Here is a 15,116-nt window from a genome sequence, read left to right as displayed (position 1 = left end):
TTGAAAAATTAGTTTTCGAAACCAAAGTAAGTGAAGGACTGTGACTGAAGACAGAGCCTTCTGTTGAAACACAGAGCAACTTTTATTCCAATTGTTGCATAATTTAAGGCATTTTCCAACCTTTTCTATTAATCTCTTGCCTCCGGATCCCAGAAAAATTCATTTGGCAACAGAGAAGCCCTGGAAGTTCTTTTTTCATGATTGACATAAATCTATCAGAGAGACAAGGTGGGTGAGGTAATATCTTTTATTGGACCAGCTTCTGTTGGTGAGAGAGACAAACTTACACAGAGCTCTTCTTCATGTATGAAATAAGCTTGAAAGCTTGTTTCTCTCACCAACAGAAGCTGGTCCAATAAACAATATTACCTCACCCACTTTGTGTCTCTAATATCCTGGTCATTGCTACAACTTCACAGCATAAATCAGTAATGGCTAGCATGTCCCTTCATCACAATACAACTCCCTTTGTTAATGCATTGAGAAGCCTGCGGTGGCTTTTAAATCATGTATAGAGAAAGATGGGGGCATCTAAAATATTCCTCCTTTGTTGTTTTCATATCATAACCACTGTATTTTGTAGAAATCTTACTAAGATGCGTCAGCCTTATGATATCCTGCTGTGAAGCCTCTGCTTAGAAATGGGGAGATTATAATGGAAGGGTGGAAATTTGTACTGTAATTTAATTTTTTGAAAGTAGAAAATATGAGGGGGAAAATGGATGACTAAGGAGCTTGTTTGGTTATCTACAAACAAAAAGGGAGCCTTAACATTTTTGACCATGAATTCCCTTTAGGATTGGGCCCTTCTGTTTGGAAAATGACAGTGCTAGAAGACGAAACTCAGACAGTGCAAACCAAACCTCTTTATATTTGGTGATTGCCCAGAATCTTCGGCACCATAGATCAGTCAGGCAACTCATTATTATACTGCAACTACCCTCATAGTAATCACATGTTGTATATATAATAATTGTTGAAATGGATCTTTAATGGCCCACAGCTGGGTGGATTGTTACTGGTACCAGTGAAAATTTGGGAACAGTATGCTTAATTTATTTATTTGAGTATTTGAGTAATTTATTTGAGAAAGAATCACACAAGCAGTGAAGGTTATAGAATACACATCTCTCTAATAAGCCTTCATTCCCCAAGCATAAAATCTCAAAGTAACGATGCTGGCCTTACACAGTATCCTGATTGGCAAACAAAGCAGGTATAGCTACCAGTCCTCGATGGAGATTTCTCTTCTTCTCCCCTCTCAGGTACTTGGTCTGTCAAATGTCCCCCAAAGCAGGGTCTTGGTTACCCTGAGGCCTTCTGGTTCAAAAGTCCTACAAAAGTCCCTCCTAGCAGGTCTTGATTACCCCGAGGCCATCTGTTTTACAGCGTCATGGACCTCTTCAGACGTTAATTGGGGAACTAACTAATTTACTCTGCTTAGCATATATGCCTTTTGTTCTCAAAGGAGTCACATGTCCCAGAAGTATGCCCTGTGGGCGTTTCATTACTTGTTTTCCTCTAATTCATATTTTAGAAGGGGGCTGCAAAATGGAGACAGACCAAAGATCAAATGATGTTTAACCTCTCATCAATCATTCACTTGAGCCTTTAGCATGATGCCATTCAGATGGGTCATTTTGACCCAGGTTAGTCTGTGCCAAGCTCACTGATAGCATGTTTTTATGTTTCCTTTACCTGTTGAACTGGTTGTCCAGTATTCCAAAGATTGATGTTGAAACATACACACAGATAGAGCCTCAAGTGCAATTTCAGCACTTTCAGTAAATTTCCACACCAACTGTCTGATGCTAAGAGAATCCTGCTCCCAGAATCCTCTAGCAAATTCAGATGTACCAAGTCATACCAAATTCATGCTTACCACATTCATTCATATCAGACACAGTAATTCACAATAAAATGGCACCAACAATAATATTTGAGATGTAATGCTCTCAAAATACTTTACATAAAGGTGGGTATTATCTCTGTGGGTTTTAGCTCTCAGATGTTGACTGTCTTGCCCAATGTCAAACTGAATCGGGATTAGAATGTATGTTTCCTGATGTTCCAGTCCCCGCTCTAAGCGTATTAAGCTGTACTGCATCCTCCGTGGTTTTTATCATATGACATTATTTGGCTATACTTATTTAGGACTATGCTATCCTTTTCCGCAAACAAAATGAAAATAATCACACATAGTTCAGAAAGTCCTCTGAATGGAGCAGGATCCTGACAAAGGGGTTAGCTTAGATGTGGGCATCATTCAAGGACACCAAAAGAAAACACAAAAGGTGTGTTGGCCGACACAAGGGGGAACCACATTCACACTCCGTGTGTAGTATGCACGTTCCAATAGTACCCTGCGTTCCCTACTCCTGGAATTGTAAGGCACACACCAAAGGGAGTGCACAGTGGTGGAACTTTTTGGAAAACCCCCCGAATGTGTCCCCAGAGATGGTAATTTTTAGACACTCCTTGTCCCCTTGCTGTGGCATGGGAACAAACACCATGATTTTGGAGCCCTGTTACAGGCACATGCTGTACGTTTGAATTGACTAAAATAATAAAGTATTCTGTGTTTTCAAAGGACAGGATCCGCATTTTGAAATATGTTACACTTTGGCAAGCCAGCCAGGAGGAGTTGTGAGCTTCTGGTCCCTGAAGCTAGAAAACAACCCCTCCAGAGAACAGAACCTAAAAAGCTATATACATCTAGCACCTGCAGGGGTAGGTGTAGTGCAGGGGATATACTGAGCACAGGAAACAAAGATGGCTAGTGCTGAGCTGGAAAATTTACGCAAACAGCTAGAGGGGCAGTTTTGCCAGCTATAGAGTGAAGATCTCATTATTTGTGATTTCTTAAACGTTTCAGGAGAGAATTGAAGCAGAGTTATAGGAAAGACCTGGTTAGCTCTAATTAGATGTATTAATCAAGTCTCTGTCACTGGACCTAACCAATTGGCCACTAAGGAAGAAAACAAGAGAGAATTTAATCCCAGCAAGAGAGAAACAGCAGTACGAGGTCCGCAGTGTGCACCCCTGCTACAAATGGATTTCAAAGTAACAGGACAGATTGGATGTTTGAATCAGAAGGTTGGATGGAGTTTTTTCTAGTGCAGACAGGAACAAGACCATGAAGGGGCTATGCAGAACCTTGAAGTAATGGAAGCAGTGGTTAAAGCAATTACCCCGGAACAAGTCCTTGGAGTTAGATGGAAGGAAATAGTACCATGACATTACCAAAGCTGAGAATTTTAAGATCCTACTGTGAAGAGATGGATGCAACTGAACTGTATCGGAATCTTTCCAGTGCTGCCCAGGGTCCTAAAGATACTCCTCAGGATTTCCTGGTACGTGCCTTGGATTTGTGACAAAGTACTGCTTGTGTCACAGGAAGCTGATTCCACTCTGAAGTACAATCCACTCCTTGTGCAAAATATGTTCCTTCTTTCAGTCTCCAGTGGGCTGCAGAATAACAACATTCAGACTTTACAATCTCTTCATCTGTGACTGAGCTATCTCCGAGATAGCTGTCACAGGTAAAGCTCTTTTGGAGAAACTAAATACTGTAACTGGCAGGAAAAGAGAAAAACACACAGTAGCAAGAGGGGCACGAGGAAAAGCTGCAGACCCTCTGTAGTACAACAGGCCTTTGTTGTTGGTGAGCCGGAGACTGATGAGATAGCAGCACCAATTAAAAAAACAAAACACCGTATGTGTCACCAACTTAATGGATGGGATTGGAGAATTGAAGAGAAGCCTAGAAGAAGTAAGAGCTACAAATGGAGATCGCCGTTATCAAGCTGGTTCTGAAGGCGCCCCATCATGACAGAAGGAGACCACTCCAATCCACCCCACATAGAGCTCTTTGGAGGTGAGGCCATCCCAACTGCTAGATGGAGGGCAAAGATAATACATGCTACCACTGTGTGCGGTGTAGGAATGAAGAGCGCTACTAGTCTGGATATCATAATGACAGCCCTTGGGATGGACTGGAAGGGAAACTACACCCAGTTGCTCCAATGGAACCTCGAGGGGCCAACCAGCCCCAAAGATCCCACAGAGAGACAGTCGCCATAAATAAGAAATTGAGAAACCCGTGGGATTAGTAGAACTAGACATAGAATCATAGACATGTCAGACTGGAAGGGGCCTCTGTAAATCACCTAGTTCAGTCCCCTGCACTGAGGCAGGACTACATATTATCTAGAGCATTCCTGACAGGTGGTTTTCTATCCTGTTCTTAAAAATCTCCAATGACAGAGATTCCACAACCTCCCTAGGTAATTTGTTGCAGTGCTTAACTACCCTGATATTAAAGAAGATTTCCCTAAGCTTCCCTTGGTACAATTTAAACCCATTGCTTTTTGTCCTGTCCTCAGTGATTAAGGAGACCAATTTATTCTCCTCCTCCTTTATAACAACCTTCTACTTACTTGCAGACTGTTATCCTGTTCCCCACTCTTCTCTTCTCCAGACTAAACAAACCCAGTTTTTCCAAAAAGAAAAGGAGTACTTGTGGCACCTTAGAGACTAACCAATTTATTTGAGCATGAGCTTTCGTGAGCTACAGCTCACTTCATCCGATGAAGTGAGCTGTAGCTCACGAAAGCTCATGCTCAAATAAATTGGTTAGTCTCTAAGGTGCCACAAGTACTCCTTTTCTTTTTGCGAATACAGACTAACATGGCTGTTACTCTGAAACCAGTTTTTCCAGTCTTTTGTTGTAGATCATGTTTTCTCAGGGGTGAAAGTAACTTAAAATTCTTAACAGAATGGTCATATCACAACCTCCCTTCTCACCTCCACTCCTACACACTTAACTTCATGGATCCCTTTGCATGACTTTGATACAGTAGCTGTCTACTAGTTTTATTCTAGAGCATTGGTAGTAGCTTTAAGAGTATGTCTACACAGAGGACGTTAAAGCACTGCCATGGTGGCGCTTTAATGTGGCTGTGTAGTCGTGGCTCCAGCGCCGGGAGAGAGCTCTCCAGACACTGTAGTAAAACCACCTCTGTGAGGGGAGTAGCTCCCAGTGCTTTCTACGCTGCCACTTACAGCGCTGAAACTTTCCTCCCTCAGGGGTGTGAAAAAACACGCCCCACCCCACCCCCTGAGCGATGGAAGTTGCAGCGCTGTAAAGTGGCAGTGTAGACAGTGCTACAGAGCTGGTAGCTATTCCCCTTTTGGAGGTGGGTTTATTACAGTGCGGGGAGATCCGGAGCCACAACTACACAGTCATGTTAAAGCACTGTCGGCTGTGATTAGTACAGTTAAACCTAGCCTATTTTACCCATTTGTACTGAACGCTTCGGCCACTTTCTTACCGGTATGCTGTACCAGCCCTACTGGCATACTTTCACCTCTGTTTTTTCTAGATCTTTAATCTTGTTTGTTGCTGTCCGCTGAACTTTCTCCGATCTCCACATCTTTCACGAAGTGTGGTGCCCAGAACCGGACACACTGCTCTAATTGAGGCCTTATCAGTGCTGAGCAGAGTGGAAGAATTACCTCTCAGGTCGTGCTTACAACATGCTCACAACCTCTCAGGTCCTGCTGAATACATCCCAGAATGATGATTGCTTTTTTTGGCAACTGTTTTTCATTGTTGACTCCTATTTAGTTTGTGATCCACTATAACCCCCAGATACTTTTTCTTCACTACTCCTTCCTAGCCAATCATTTCCCATTTTGTATTTGTGCAATTGATTGTTCCTTACTGAATTTCATCCTATTTATTTCAGACTGTTTCTCCAGTTTGTCAAGATCACCCCAAACCCATCATCCCCGGCTCCATCCCAGAGCCCGCACCCCCAGCCAGAGCCCTCACCCCTCCTGCACCTGAATCCCCTGCCCCAGCCCTGATCTCCCTCCCGCCCGCTGAACCCCTTAGTCCCAACCCAGAGCACCCTCCTTCACCCCAAACCCCTTATCCCTCAGCCCCACCCCAAAGTTTGCACCCCCAGCTGGAGCCCTCACACACACACCCCCGCACCTCCACCCCCTTCCCCAGCCCAGAGACCTACACTCTGAACCTCTCAGCTCTAGCCCAGAGCCCCCTCCTGCACCCTGAACCCCTCATTTCTGGTCCCACCCCAGAGCCCTCACCCTCTCCTGTAGCCCAACCCCCTGAGCCAGCCTGGTGAAAATGAGCGAGTGAGTGAGGGTGGGGAGAGCGAGCGACAGAAGAAAGGGGGGATGGAGTGAGTGGGGGGCGGGGTCATAGAATCATAGAATATCAGGGTTGGAAGGGACCCCAGAAGGTCATCTAGTCCAACCCCCTGCTCGAAGCAGGACCAATTCCCTGTTAAATCATCCCAGCCAGGGCTTTGTCAAGCCTGACCTTAAAAACCTCTAAGGAAGGAGATTCTACCACCTCCCTAGGTAACGCATTCCAGTGTTTCACCACCCTCTTAGTGAAAAAGTTTTTCCTAATATCCAATCTAAACCTCCCCCATTGCAACTTGAGACCATTACTCCTCGTTCTGTCATCTGCTACCATTGAGAACAGTCTAGAGCCATCCTCTTTGGAATCCCCTGGTCTCAGAGGAGTGGCAGGGCAAGGGTGTTCGGTTTTGTGCGAGTAGAAAGTTGGCAACCCTATTGGATGCCCTTTGAATGGGGTTAAAGCAGCGGCATAATGGGACACTGGTGCACAGGTGTGCATAGTGCCATGCACATGGGTGAAGGAGACCCTTCCTAATGTACTAGTAAGGGAGCTCCTGGGGTTGCTTGAGAGAGATCAAAGCCTGAGCCTCGCAGCTGCTACTGGCACCCCCATTGCCTGTGACAGGTGGGTTGAAACACATTTTTAGTGGCAGACCCCATACTGCTCCTGACTCAGGAGATGGAGAGTCCTGTCGTGTACAGTGTCATTGATCAGGTTGTTAAACAGCATTATCAGGAATGGCCAACCCACCGTGGTCATTTGTCAGCAGCTCTTCCCCATGCTCAGCAGAAAACAATGAATGTGTTGGTACTCTTTCTGAAGGCAACAAAGTTCAGGGACCTTGGTATGGTAGGAGTAGGGAAATGTGGGCTCAGTTAAAAAAGGGGACATAATACACTTGAAATGTTGGGCTCATAAATTGCCTTTCTGCTAGTCTAACAGTCATGGCCAAGCCAGGGAGTCAGGGTCAGTGGCCGGAAGGGTTAGAGCATAGGGAGACCCTACTCTGAATTCTCCAGGGGTCATCATGTAAAGTCAGTATTTCCATCAGTTCAACCTGCTGAATGGTAAAGTGTCCAGCCAAGTGTGCAGTGAAAACTCAGCGAAGGGCAGTCACTGTCCTTGTTCTGTGAGGAAAAAAACTAAAAATAACCAATACAAAGCAGTTCGATTTTGTTCGTATGTGTGTTAAGAAACTTCATCACTAAGTTTTTATTTTGGAAGACACTGATGGCACAATGGACTTGTCTGTCAGAATTACACACTCTGCAGTGGTAGACTATTGGGTAGAAGTGTATTTTTTTTCAATCTGGAATTTCTTTGGTATAATAACCTTAAAATGTGTCCTTTGTTCCTGGTTTTCTAGTGTGGTTGGTTTTAGAAAACAAACAACAACCTACTGTGTGTAAACTAGAGCCAGCTAAAATTTTTCAAATGAAAAGTTTTTTCTTTAATTAACCAAAAAAAAAAAAGTCCTTTTTTTAATGAATTTTTTCACCAAAAAATCAATGTTTTTGAAAATTTTTGTGCCTTTCACAATTAAAAAAAAAAACCCCTATTAAACACACAATTGAAAATTTTTGTTCACCAAAAATCTGGTTTTAGGTAAACTTAAAGTGTGATGGTCATTTTGAATGGCAAATATCGGGCAGAATTGTGTAAACACTTTTGAAACCCCCAATTGGGTCTGTTATGACCTCTTCTAAACAAAAACAGTGTAGAATTTTTTTTGCAACACTAGTTTTTCACTTTCAGGCTGGCTCTCATGATCTCTTCTGAAAAGCCCATTGCATTTTTACTTGTCACCCATGGCAGTGGGCTCTGGGGCAATTGCAGAAGTGCTTGTTTTGCCACAATTTCTGTCTGGCTGATCCTAAACTGCTGGCAGGAATGTTGAGTGCTCTGGACTCAGGGTTTGTGGGGTGGGAAGAAACCATCTTTCTTGAGAGCAGAGAGAAAGGGAAGTCCTCCTCTTCCCCTCTCCAAAAAAAGCAGCAGGGAGCAGCAAGAGAGCAATGGGTAGCTGCACTGCAATGCCCACAAGCCCCTAGAATCAGTGAGCAGGAAAACCTTGTTTCATCCAGGATATCATACCACTGCTCGGGGGCCTCATATATCTGATCATATGTGAGGATTTCCATTGAGGGTACAACTCTCCACACAAGTGTGTGAAATCTATGAGTGGGACATATCCTTCCTGTGAGAAGGATCAAAGAGAAGCAAATCTGGGATGCTAGAGGGAGCAGTCACACAGTCTCTTTTGTCTCTGTGCCCCTGCCCATGTCCAACGTCTGTTAGTTCACTGGTTTGACTGCTTCTGGAGTCCTGTCCCAGTTCTGGCGCCCAGAATTCAAGAAGATGTTAATAAATTGGAGAGGGTTCAAAGAAGAGCCATGAGAATGATTAAAAGATTAGAAAACCTGCCTTGTAATGATAGATTCAAAAAGCTCGATCTATTTAGCTTAATAAAGAGAAGGTTAAGGAGTGATTTGATCTACATGGGGGACAAATATTTAATAATGGGTCTTTAATCTAGCAGAGAAAGGTCTAACACAATCTCATGGCTGGAAGTTGAAGCTAGACAAATTCAGACTAAAAATAAAACATTACATTTTTAACAGTGAGAGTAATTAACCATTGGAACAATTTACCAAGGGTTTTGGTGGATTCTCCATCACTGACAATTTTAAAAACAAGTTTGGCTGTTTGTTTTTCTAAAGGTTCTGCTCAAGGAATGATTCTGGAGAAGTTCTCTGGCCTGTGTTACACAGGAGATCAGACTAGATGATCACAGGTGATGGTCCCTTCTGTCCTTGGAATCTGATATTACGCTCCACAGCACTCAGTACTGGGATGGCTACAAACGATCCAGTCATCAATTCCACTGCTGGTACCAGGCCTAGCGCTGAACCAGGATAGGGTCGAAGTGAAGAGAGTTTGGTGTGACACTGTTTGTAGTGATAATTCACACCCTTGTAACACATTATGGCTTTTGAAAAGGATGATCAGGACGTAGGCCAAGTTGAGAGTTTAAAAATGCACCTAAATCTTCATGACTCCCAGCTTGTACAGAGGTAGGAGACTATTTGTAAGACCTACTAAACCATGGATAAAGAAAAGGAGTACTTGTGGCAGCTTAGAGACTAACAAATTGGTTAGTCTCTAAGGTGCCACAAGTCCTCCTTTTCTTTTTGCGAATACAGACTAACACGGCTGCTACTCCTAAACTATGGATGTGTCACTAGGTCCAGCTCTGTGTCTCCTAGAGGTTGTAATATTTAGACATGCCCTGCCCTGGCCGGTTGGGGTTGCTGTGGTCTGACACTGTTCTCACAGAGTCCTGAGTCTCTGCTCTGCACAACGTGTGTGCTGTATGTTTGCACTGACGGAAATAATAAAGAATCCTGTGCTTTAAAGACAAAATCTGTGTTTTGAACCGTGTTAGGCAGTGCTGCACCTCGTCATCAGAAAGCTGTCTAATAACTGTATTTCCTTTTAAGCTACATCTTCATAATAAGAATGAGAGGAAATGCCTTCCATTCACCTTGAAACAGTTCCCTTGCTCAAAAGCCCCTTGTGGTTAGCAGCCTCAAAAGGCAAGCACCCGTAATCTGCTAAAGAATGGCTTATGGTAGGCCCTGTACTTACATAAAAAGACAAATTGTTCTGCAAGAAAGGTCATACGGTCCCATGTTTAAAAGAATTCCCAAAGCAAATATAGAAATCAAACTAAATACAGCTAGAAACAATCCAGTTAGAGAGGCTCCAGTGCCCCCTGTAAGTAGGAGATTTTTTTGATATTCAAATGAAATACATCGTGAAATGTGTTTTTGACTATGGATGGTTAAGCCGCAGGACTGGGAATGGCAGACTTCTAGAGAGTCAAAAAGACCAAGATGCTAATGAGGGGAATTGCAACAAAAATCCATGTCTTTGATATTCAATTTCTTGCTTACACACTTAAACATTCACTCTGGTATATGACCATGTGTGCCTGTATGGTACTTTGCCTCTGGACCAAAAGATGGTAACTTCAGACTGCACACCCAGGCTTGGCTGAGCACAGGCAGTCCATTACTCATGGTAGGGTGTGCACCCCTTCCGAACAGAAGTTATGTGGATGTCCGTACAGCTCAGCCGTGGTAGCTTAGAGTCCAGGGTACTTGTAGGGAAAAAAAGATGTAGGATAAACAGTGTTCCTTCTCCACCTATGCTGGATGTCTACGCTGCCTGAGCTGCTGTTAAGCACATAATGGCTACTTTGTTTGCTTTCCTCCTGCTTACCTACTTACAGCTCTGGCATTAGAAATTTTAATGATTTATAGCTTAATTTTTTCTTCTTAGATAACCCCCCCGTGCTTGTAACTGTTCTGTAATTGAGCTTTATAGTTTGTGAAAGTCATAGTAAGACTTAAACCTTTTAAAAGGTAATTATGTAAACTAATTGCTGCATTTTATGGTCCTTTGAAGTAGTCTCAGATTTCTGTCTTTCATAACAAAGTACTGGTTTTCAGCTCTTTCTCCTTATTTCTTTCTTTAGCGTAGCTTTACAGTGTTGGAGTCCGCTATACAACCAACAGAACCCTATTTTCTTATTACATAGCCAGATAATCAAAATGCCATAGGCACTCCAAGAGCTTTGGAGTTCCCTTATTTTCTGCCTTAAAATTCCATCTGCTAACTACATAGAGGCCGTTTTGAGACTAGAGAAAGGGAAATGCAAATACACGAACAAAATAAACTCACTTTGACAAAGAACAGACTAATTAATGTTAAAATGATTCAGTTCACCAAAGGAAATATCTGTCAGAACTGATCCCTGTTTAAAAGACCAGATTAATGTGAAATATTTTTCACAGGAGTTTTCTGACTGCTTTCTTTTGTTTTTTTTTTAAACCAGTTTGGTGAAACACAATGTATTTTTGTTCTGTATTGATGAACTAATAATAATAAGATGATATAATCTGTTTGTAGCAATTATGGTTTTTAACTCTCTTCATGTTCTCTGCAGGTAAATACGTCTATCAGCCAATGACTCCCGTGGAACAGCTTCCCAGCACTGAAATACCTATCCGACCTAGGGAATCCACAAACACCATTCAGATCTCGGTCTCGCTCACTGAACACTTCTTGAAGTTTGCACCTGTCTTCCAACTGCCATTACCCCCCGACTCCCCACGATACTGCACAATTTCCGACCTTTTCATCGACAATTATCGCGTGAAATGCATCAATGGGAAGATGTGCTATGTCCAGCGGCAGCCTCCCACTGCGCCCCATAAAATGAAGCCTGAGGAGCTTGCTGTTCGCAATGCCTTAATTTCAAGAGAGAGCAATAAACCAAAAATAGATCCCTGCTCTTCCCCTTCCAGCTCCGAGGACTCTGGGATCAATGCTGTTGGGGTTCCCTTTATGGAGTCATGTGATGAGGACACTGAGGAGGGGGCCGAGCTAAGTTCTGAAGAAGATTATAATCCAGACAGCAGTTGGGAGCCAGACGAATGCCCCCTTCTGTTGCCCTCACAGTGTGAACTGGAAGTGATCGAGACTATAGAAACCACAGTGTGACATGCCATGTTCGAATCAGTCCTGCGTACACTAACCAATATTGCTTTTATAGCATTTATATTTGCTTTCTTTCTGACAAGTCCTTTTTCCCATTGCACTTGAGACTTTTCAACCTCCTCACAGAAGAGCAGTACCAAGACTTACACATCAATGAGTTAGTTATTTGAATAACTAATTCTACCAATTAATTTTAATGCACTCCCTCACTAATCGGATCTCCCACTTCTACATTTAAGCAATGTTAAAAAATTATATGGCTTTTATGACAAAGTGGGCCTTATCTTAGTCTGGGTCACTTCCTTTGCAGTTAATTGTAACAGGACTCGCACCCTCCTGCTGTTTTCCTCTATCGGGACATTTATGATGTACTTTCACAGCACAGGGGGTATTACAAAGCAGCATGGGGAAGGTTATGCAGTTGGCCTGATGGCCGAGAAGTCTTTATTCTCTCCTTCTGTCACACAAACGCATACATCTACACCCAGTTGGAGATCCGAAGTACTTCCTCTGTCCTCCTCCCAAAGGCTCCCCCGATAGCACACCCCTTTCTCCAGTCCAGATGTGATTCCTTTCAAACCCTCTCAGTTCCTCCTCTTCCAGCTTGTGAGAGAGCAGTGCAAAGTGCCTCCTACCCTCTTCCAGGCTATGCGTAATGCATCCACAATAGCTGAACTCCTGATAACTCAAAAGCCAGGGATTGAGCTAAACTCCACTGATGAGTGAATTGTTTTGCTGCCAATATATCCTTTAGCCAGAGCCAGCCATTCTTTCTTCTGACTTAAACAAAAAAGAATGGCGCTAGTTTTTGTTTTTATTTTAGGTGAAGATTTCAGTTGTAAAACAGGCTACTCTGGATTTAGCTGTGAAGTGACAGCTAAAGGAGAGAGCTCAATCAGAAATTGTTCTAAAATAACATGAATGTTCTGTGAAGAACCATCCTGCATTGAAAGGGGGGTGGGATAGATGAACGAATAGTTCAGTTCTGCCCTTTGTCTGAATATTTGCATTATCTTTGGTTTGATTAGGGTTTAGTTTAATTGGTCCAAACTATTGCCATTGCTAAGACCAGGTCTGAACGTGTCTGACTGTCTTTAAAGCAAGCTCTAAAGACAACAGATTGGGGTGAAGAGTTGCAGGACAGAAAATGGCTAATTGGTCTAACACTTTTCCTCAAGCCCTTCTTTCTAATTTGACCTCTTAAATGTATTTATGCCATTTCCTCCGAATTTTAATTTACTGGCACTGATTAGATGAAAATCTTGATAAACAAGGATTATCTACCTTAACTAAGCTTTAAAGTCCCAATGTACATGTGTCTGTTGTAGCGTTGTTAAACAATACTGGGTTACAGTTACCAATAGTCGTGCTATTAAGAAATACATGGCTGTGACACCTTCGTTTGTATATGTGTATTTTAGCTGGAGAATCATAAAGAGGTACTCTCTAGCCAGTCCAACAGTTAGACATGGGTGGATTCTAAATGACACTTAAGCAAGATGGGAAAATAAACATTTTTCTGACCTTATGCGTCAGTCCCTTGACAACCTCTAAACGTATTGTTCTTTGAAAAGTTCTGTATGACTGAACCAGTTAGGTATAGTCATAATAACAGTTCTGCTTCTGACTGTAAACATAGCCTTCTTGTAATTCTTTTGTTTGCTATTTACCTTTCAAAATTATTGGAGAGAATAAGGATATATAAACATACAGGTTTAGTTATCAATACTAGAATCTCTTATTCTATGTTGTAGAATGGAAAAATCTTTACCACTGTATCCTGACTTATTGCTAATTTTTATACACTTTGTAATCGACACCTTTAGAAAATATTTAGACAACAGTGTGTGTGGTAGGAATTTAACATGAATTGTTATATAAAGTAATATTGTACTTTTTGACTAAAATAACACTTTGAGAGGAGAAATAATAGGTTTTATAGTTTTGATGAAGTATATAAACAGTGCAATGCTTGTTAAACAGATGAGGAATTCGGCCCTTGTGCATGAGCAGATATAGTCTTACCAGGCACTTAAAGAAACATGCTGTTTGGTTGACATTTAAAGGAAGATTGTAGAAAAAGCTATTTAAATGGGGTTTGTTTTTTTTAATATGGGATTAGTCTTTCTTGGGTAACCAGGGTTTTTACTTGGTGGCGGTCTGTCTTAAGCATTAATTTAATTAATGCTATTGAATTTGTATTATAATCCTTCAAATATAATTTGAGACTCTGAAGAATCTGAAAATCTGTCATCTTGTGGCCTGCCTGGCTGACTTAGCCCCCTGGAGGGGTTCTTCCTGTTGATGTCTAAGTGTATTTTCAGGGATCTAACATTGTCAGAGGGGCCCTGTTGGAGAGAACAGTGGAAATAATTATAAATTATATTTTGGTGAGGGAATAAAATATTGAAAAGGGTAACCTGAGCGCTCAGTAATCTGAAGGGGGAGACCTCCCCTTCTTCCTTTGAACTTACGCAAGCACGCCTGCTGTCAGCAGGGCTATAGTAGTGTCTAGTGAAAAATAGTTGGGTGGTCGTGTCTAAGATTAACTTAATTTCCTCTGGTGACACAGATTCCATATCATTGTGTCAGGATACATTTTTTCCAAACTGTTAGTAATTACTGTGTGTGTCTCTTTACCATGATCTGTTTAAAAGTCTTAAGCACAATGGGCTAAATCCTAACTTGTATTACACCCCATGGATTTTAGTGGAGTGCTTGGGGATAGGGAAGGGCAAGATTTGGGGAAATGTTTTAACAGCTAATTCTATAATGCATTTCTCAAATTTATGTTCAGTTCTTGAACCAGACTCTGAACAGATCACTCTGTGTGTACTACTTCAGAAAAATACTACTTTCTTAAATAAATGTGATTTGTTTTCTTTTGCACAAGCACAGGCTTAGGTAGATTTCTTTTACAGAATACCTTTCTGATATCAAAGTTACACGTTCTAATTTGAGTGACTGAGGAGTGTCCTCTTTCAGGTGTATGTATTTCCTCTTTAATAAAATACTAAACCACTGCAGCACAGCTTGTCTTAAGTAACTCTGTATTCCACATATTAGAGTGACGGGTTTCACAATTCTATTCAGTAAAGTAACAATCACTCTGGCCCCAATTCAGCAAGACATCTAACTTTCCGGGCAGAAGTAGCTGTGTTGAAGTCACGTGCTTCAGTTTCTTGCAGCATTGGAGCCTTGATCACAAACATTGTGTGAAAGTTTAAACAACACAAGTTCTGACTTGAATTTAAATAAGTGAGACCCTGACTGGATACTGGTGTCCATGCTTCCAAAAGGATGTTAACAAATTGGAAAGGATTCAGAAAAGAGCTACAAGATGATCTGAGGTCTGGAAATCAGGCCATGTAGTGAG

The 15,116-nt window shown here is 42.1% G+C and overlaps 1 protein-coding gene across 1 annotated transcript in view; it reads left to right on the top strand.

The window, feature by feature from the left end:
• C9H3orf70 (chromosome 9 C3orf70 homolog) overlaps nt 1–14,766 on the top strand; it is a 37,593-nt gene extending 22,827 nt beyond the window's left edge. The window contains exon 2 of the mRNA XM_037909565.2: nt 11,187–14,766. Within this exon, the coding sequence (XP_037765493.1) occupies nt 11,187–11,743 (557 nt within the window). The 3' untranslated portion in view covers nt 11,744–14,766. The remainder of the gene's footprint in view (nt 1–11,186) is intronic.
• Nucleotides 14,767–15,116: the final 350 nt, after the last annotated feature.

The sequence above is a fragment of the Chelonia mydas genome, chromosome 9 (assembly GCF_015237465.2).
Source record: "Chelonia mydas isolate rCheMyd1 chromosome 9, rCheMyd1.pri.v2, whole genome shotgun sequence".
Classification (NCBI taxonomy): Eukaryota; Metazoa; Chordata; order Testudines; family Cheloniidae; genus Chelonia; species Chelonia mydas.
Note: the sequence above shows the minus strand (reverse complement) of the source record. Positions and strands in the feature narration are given on the sequence as shown.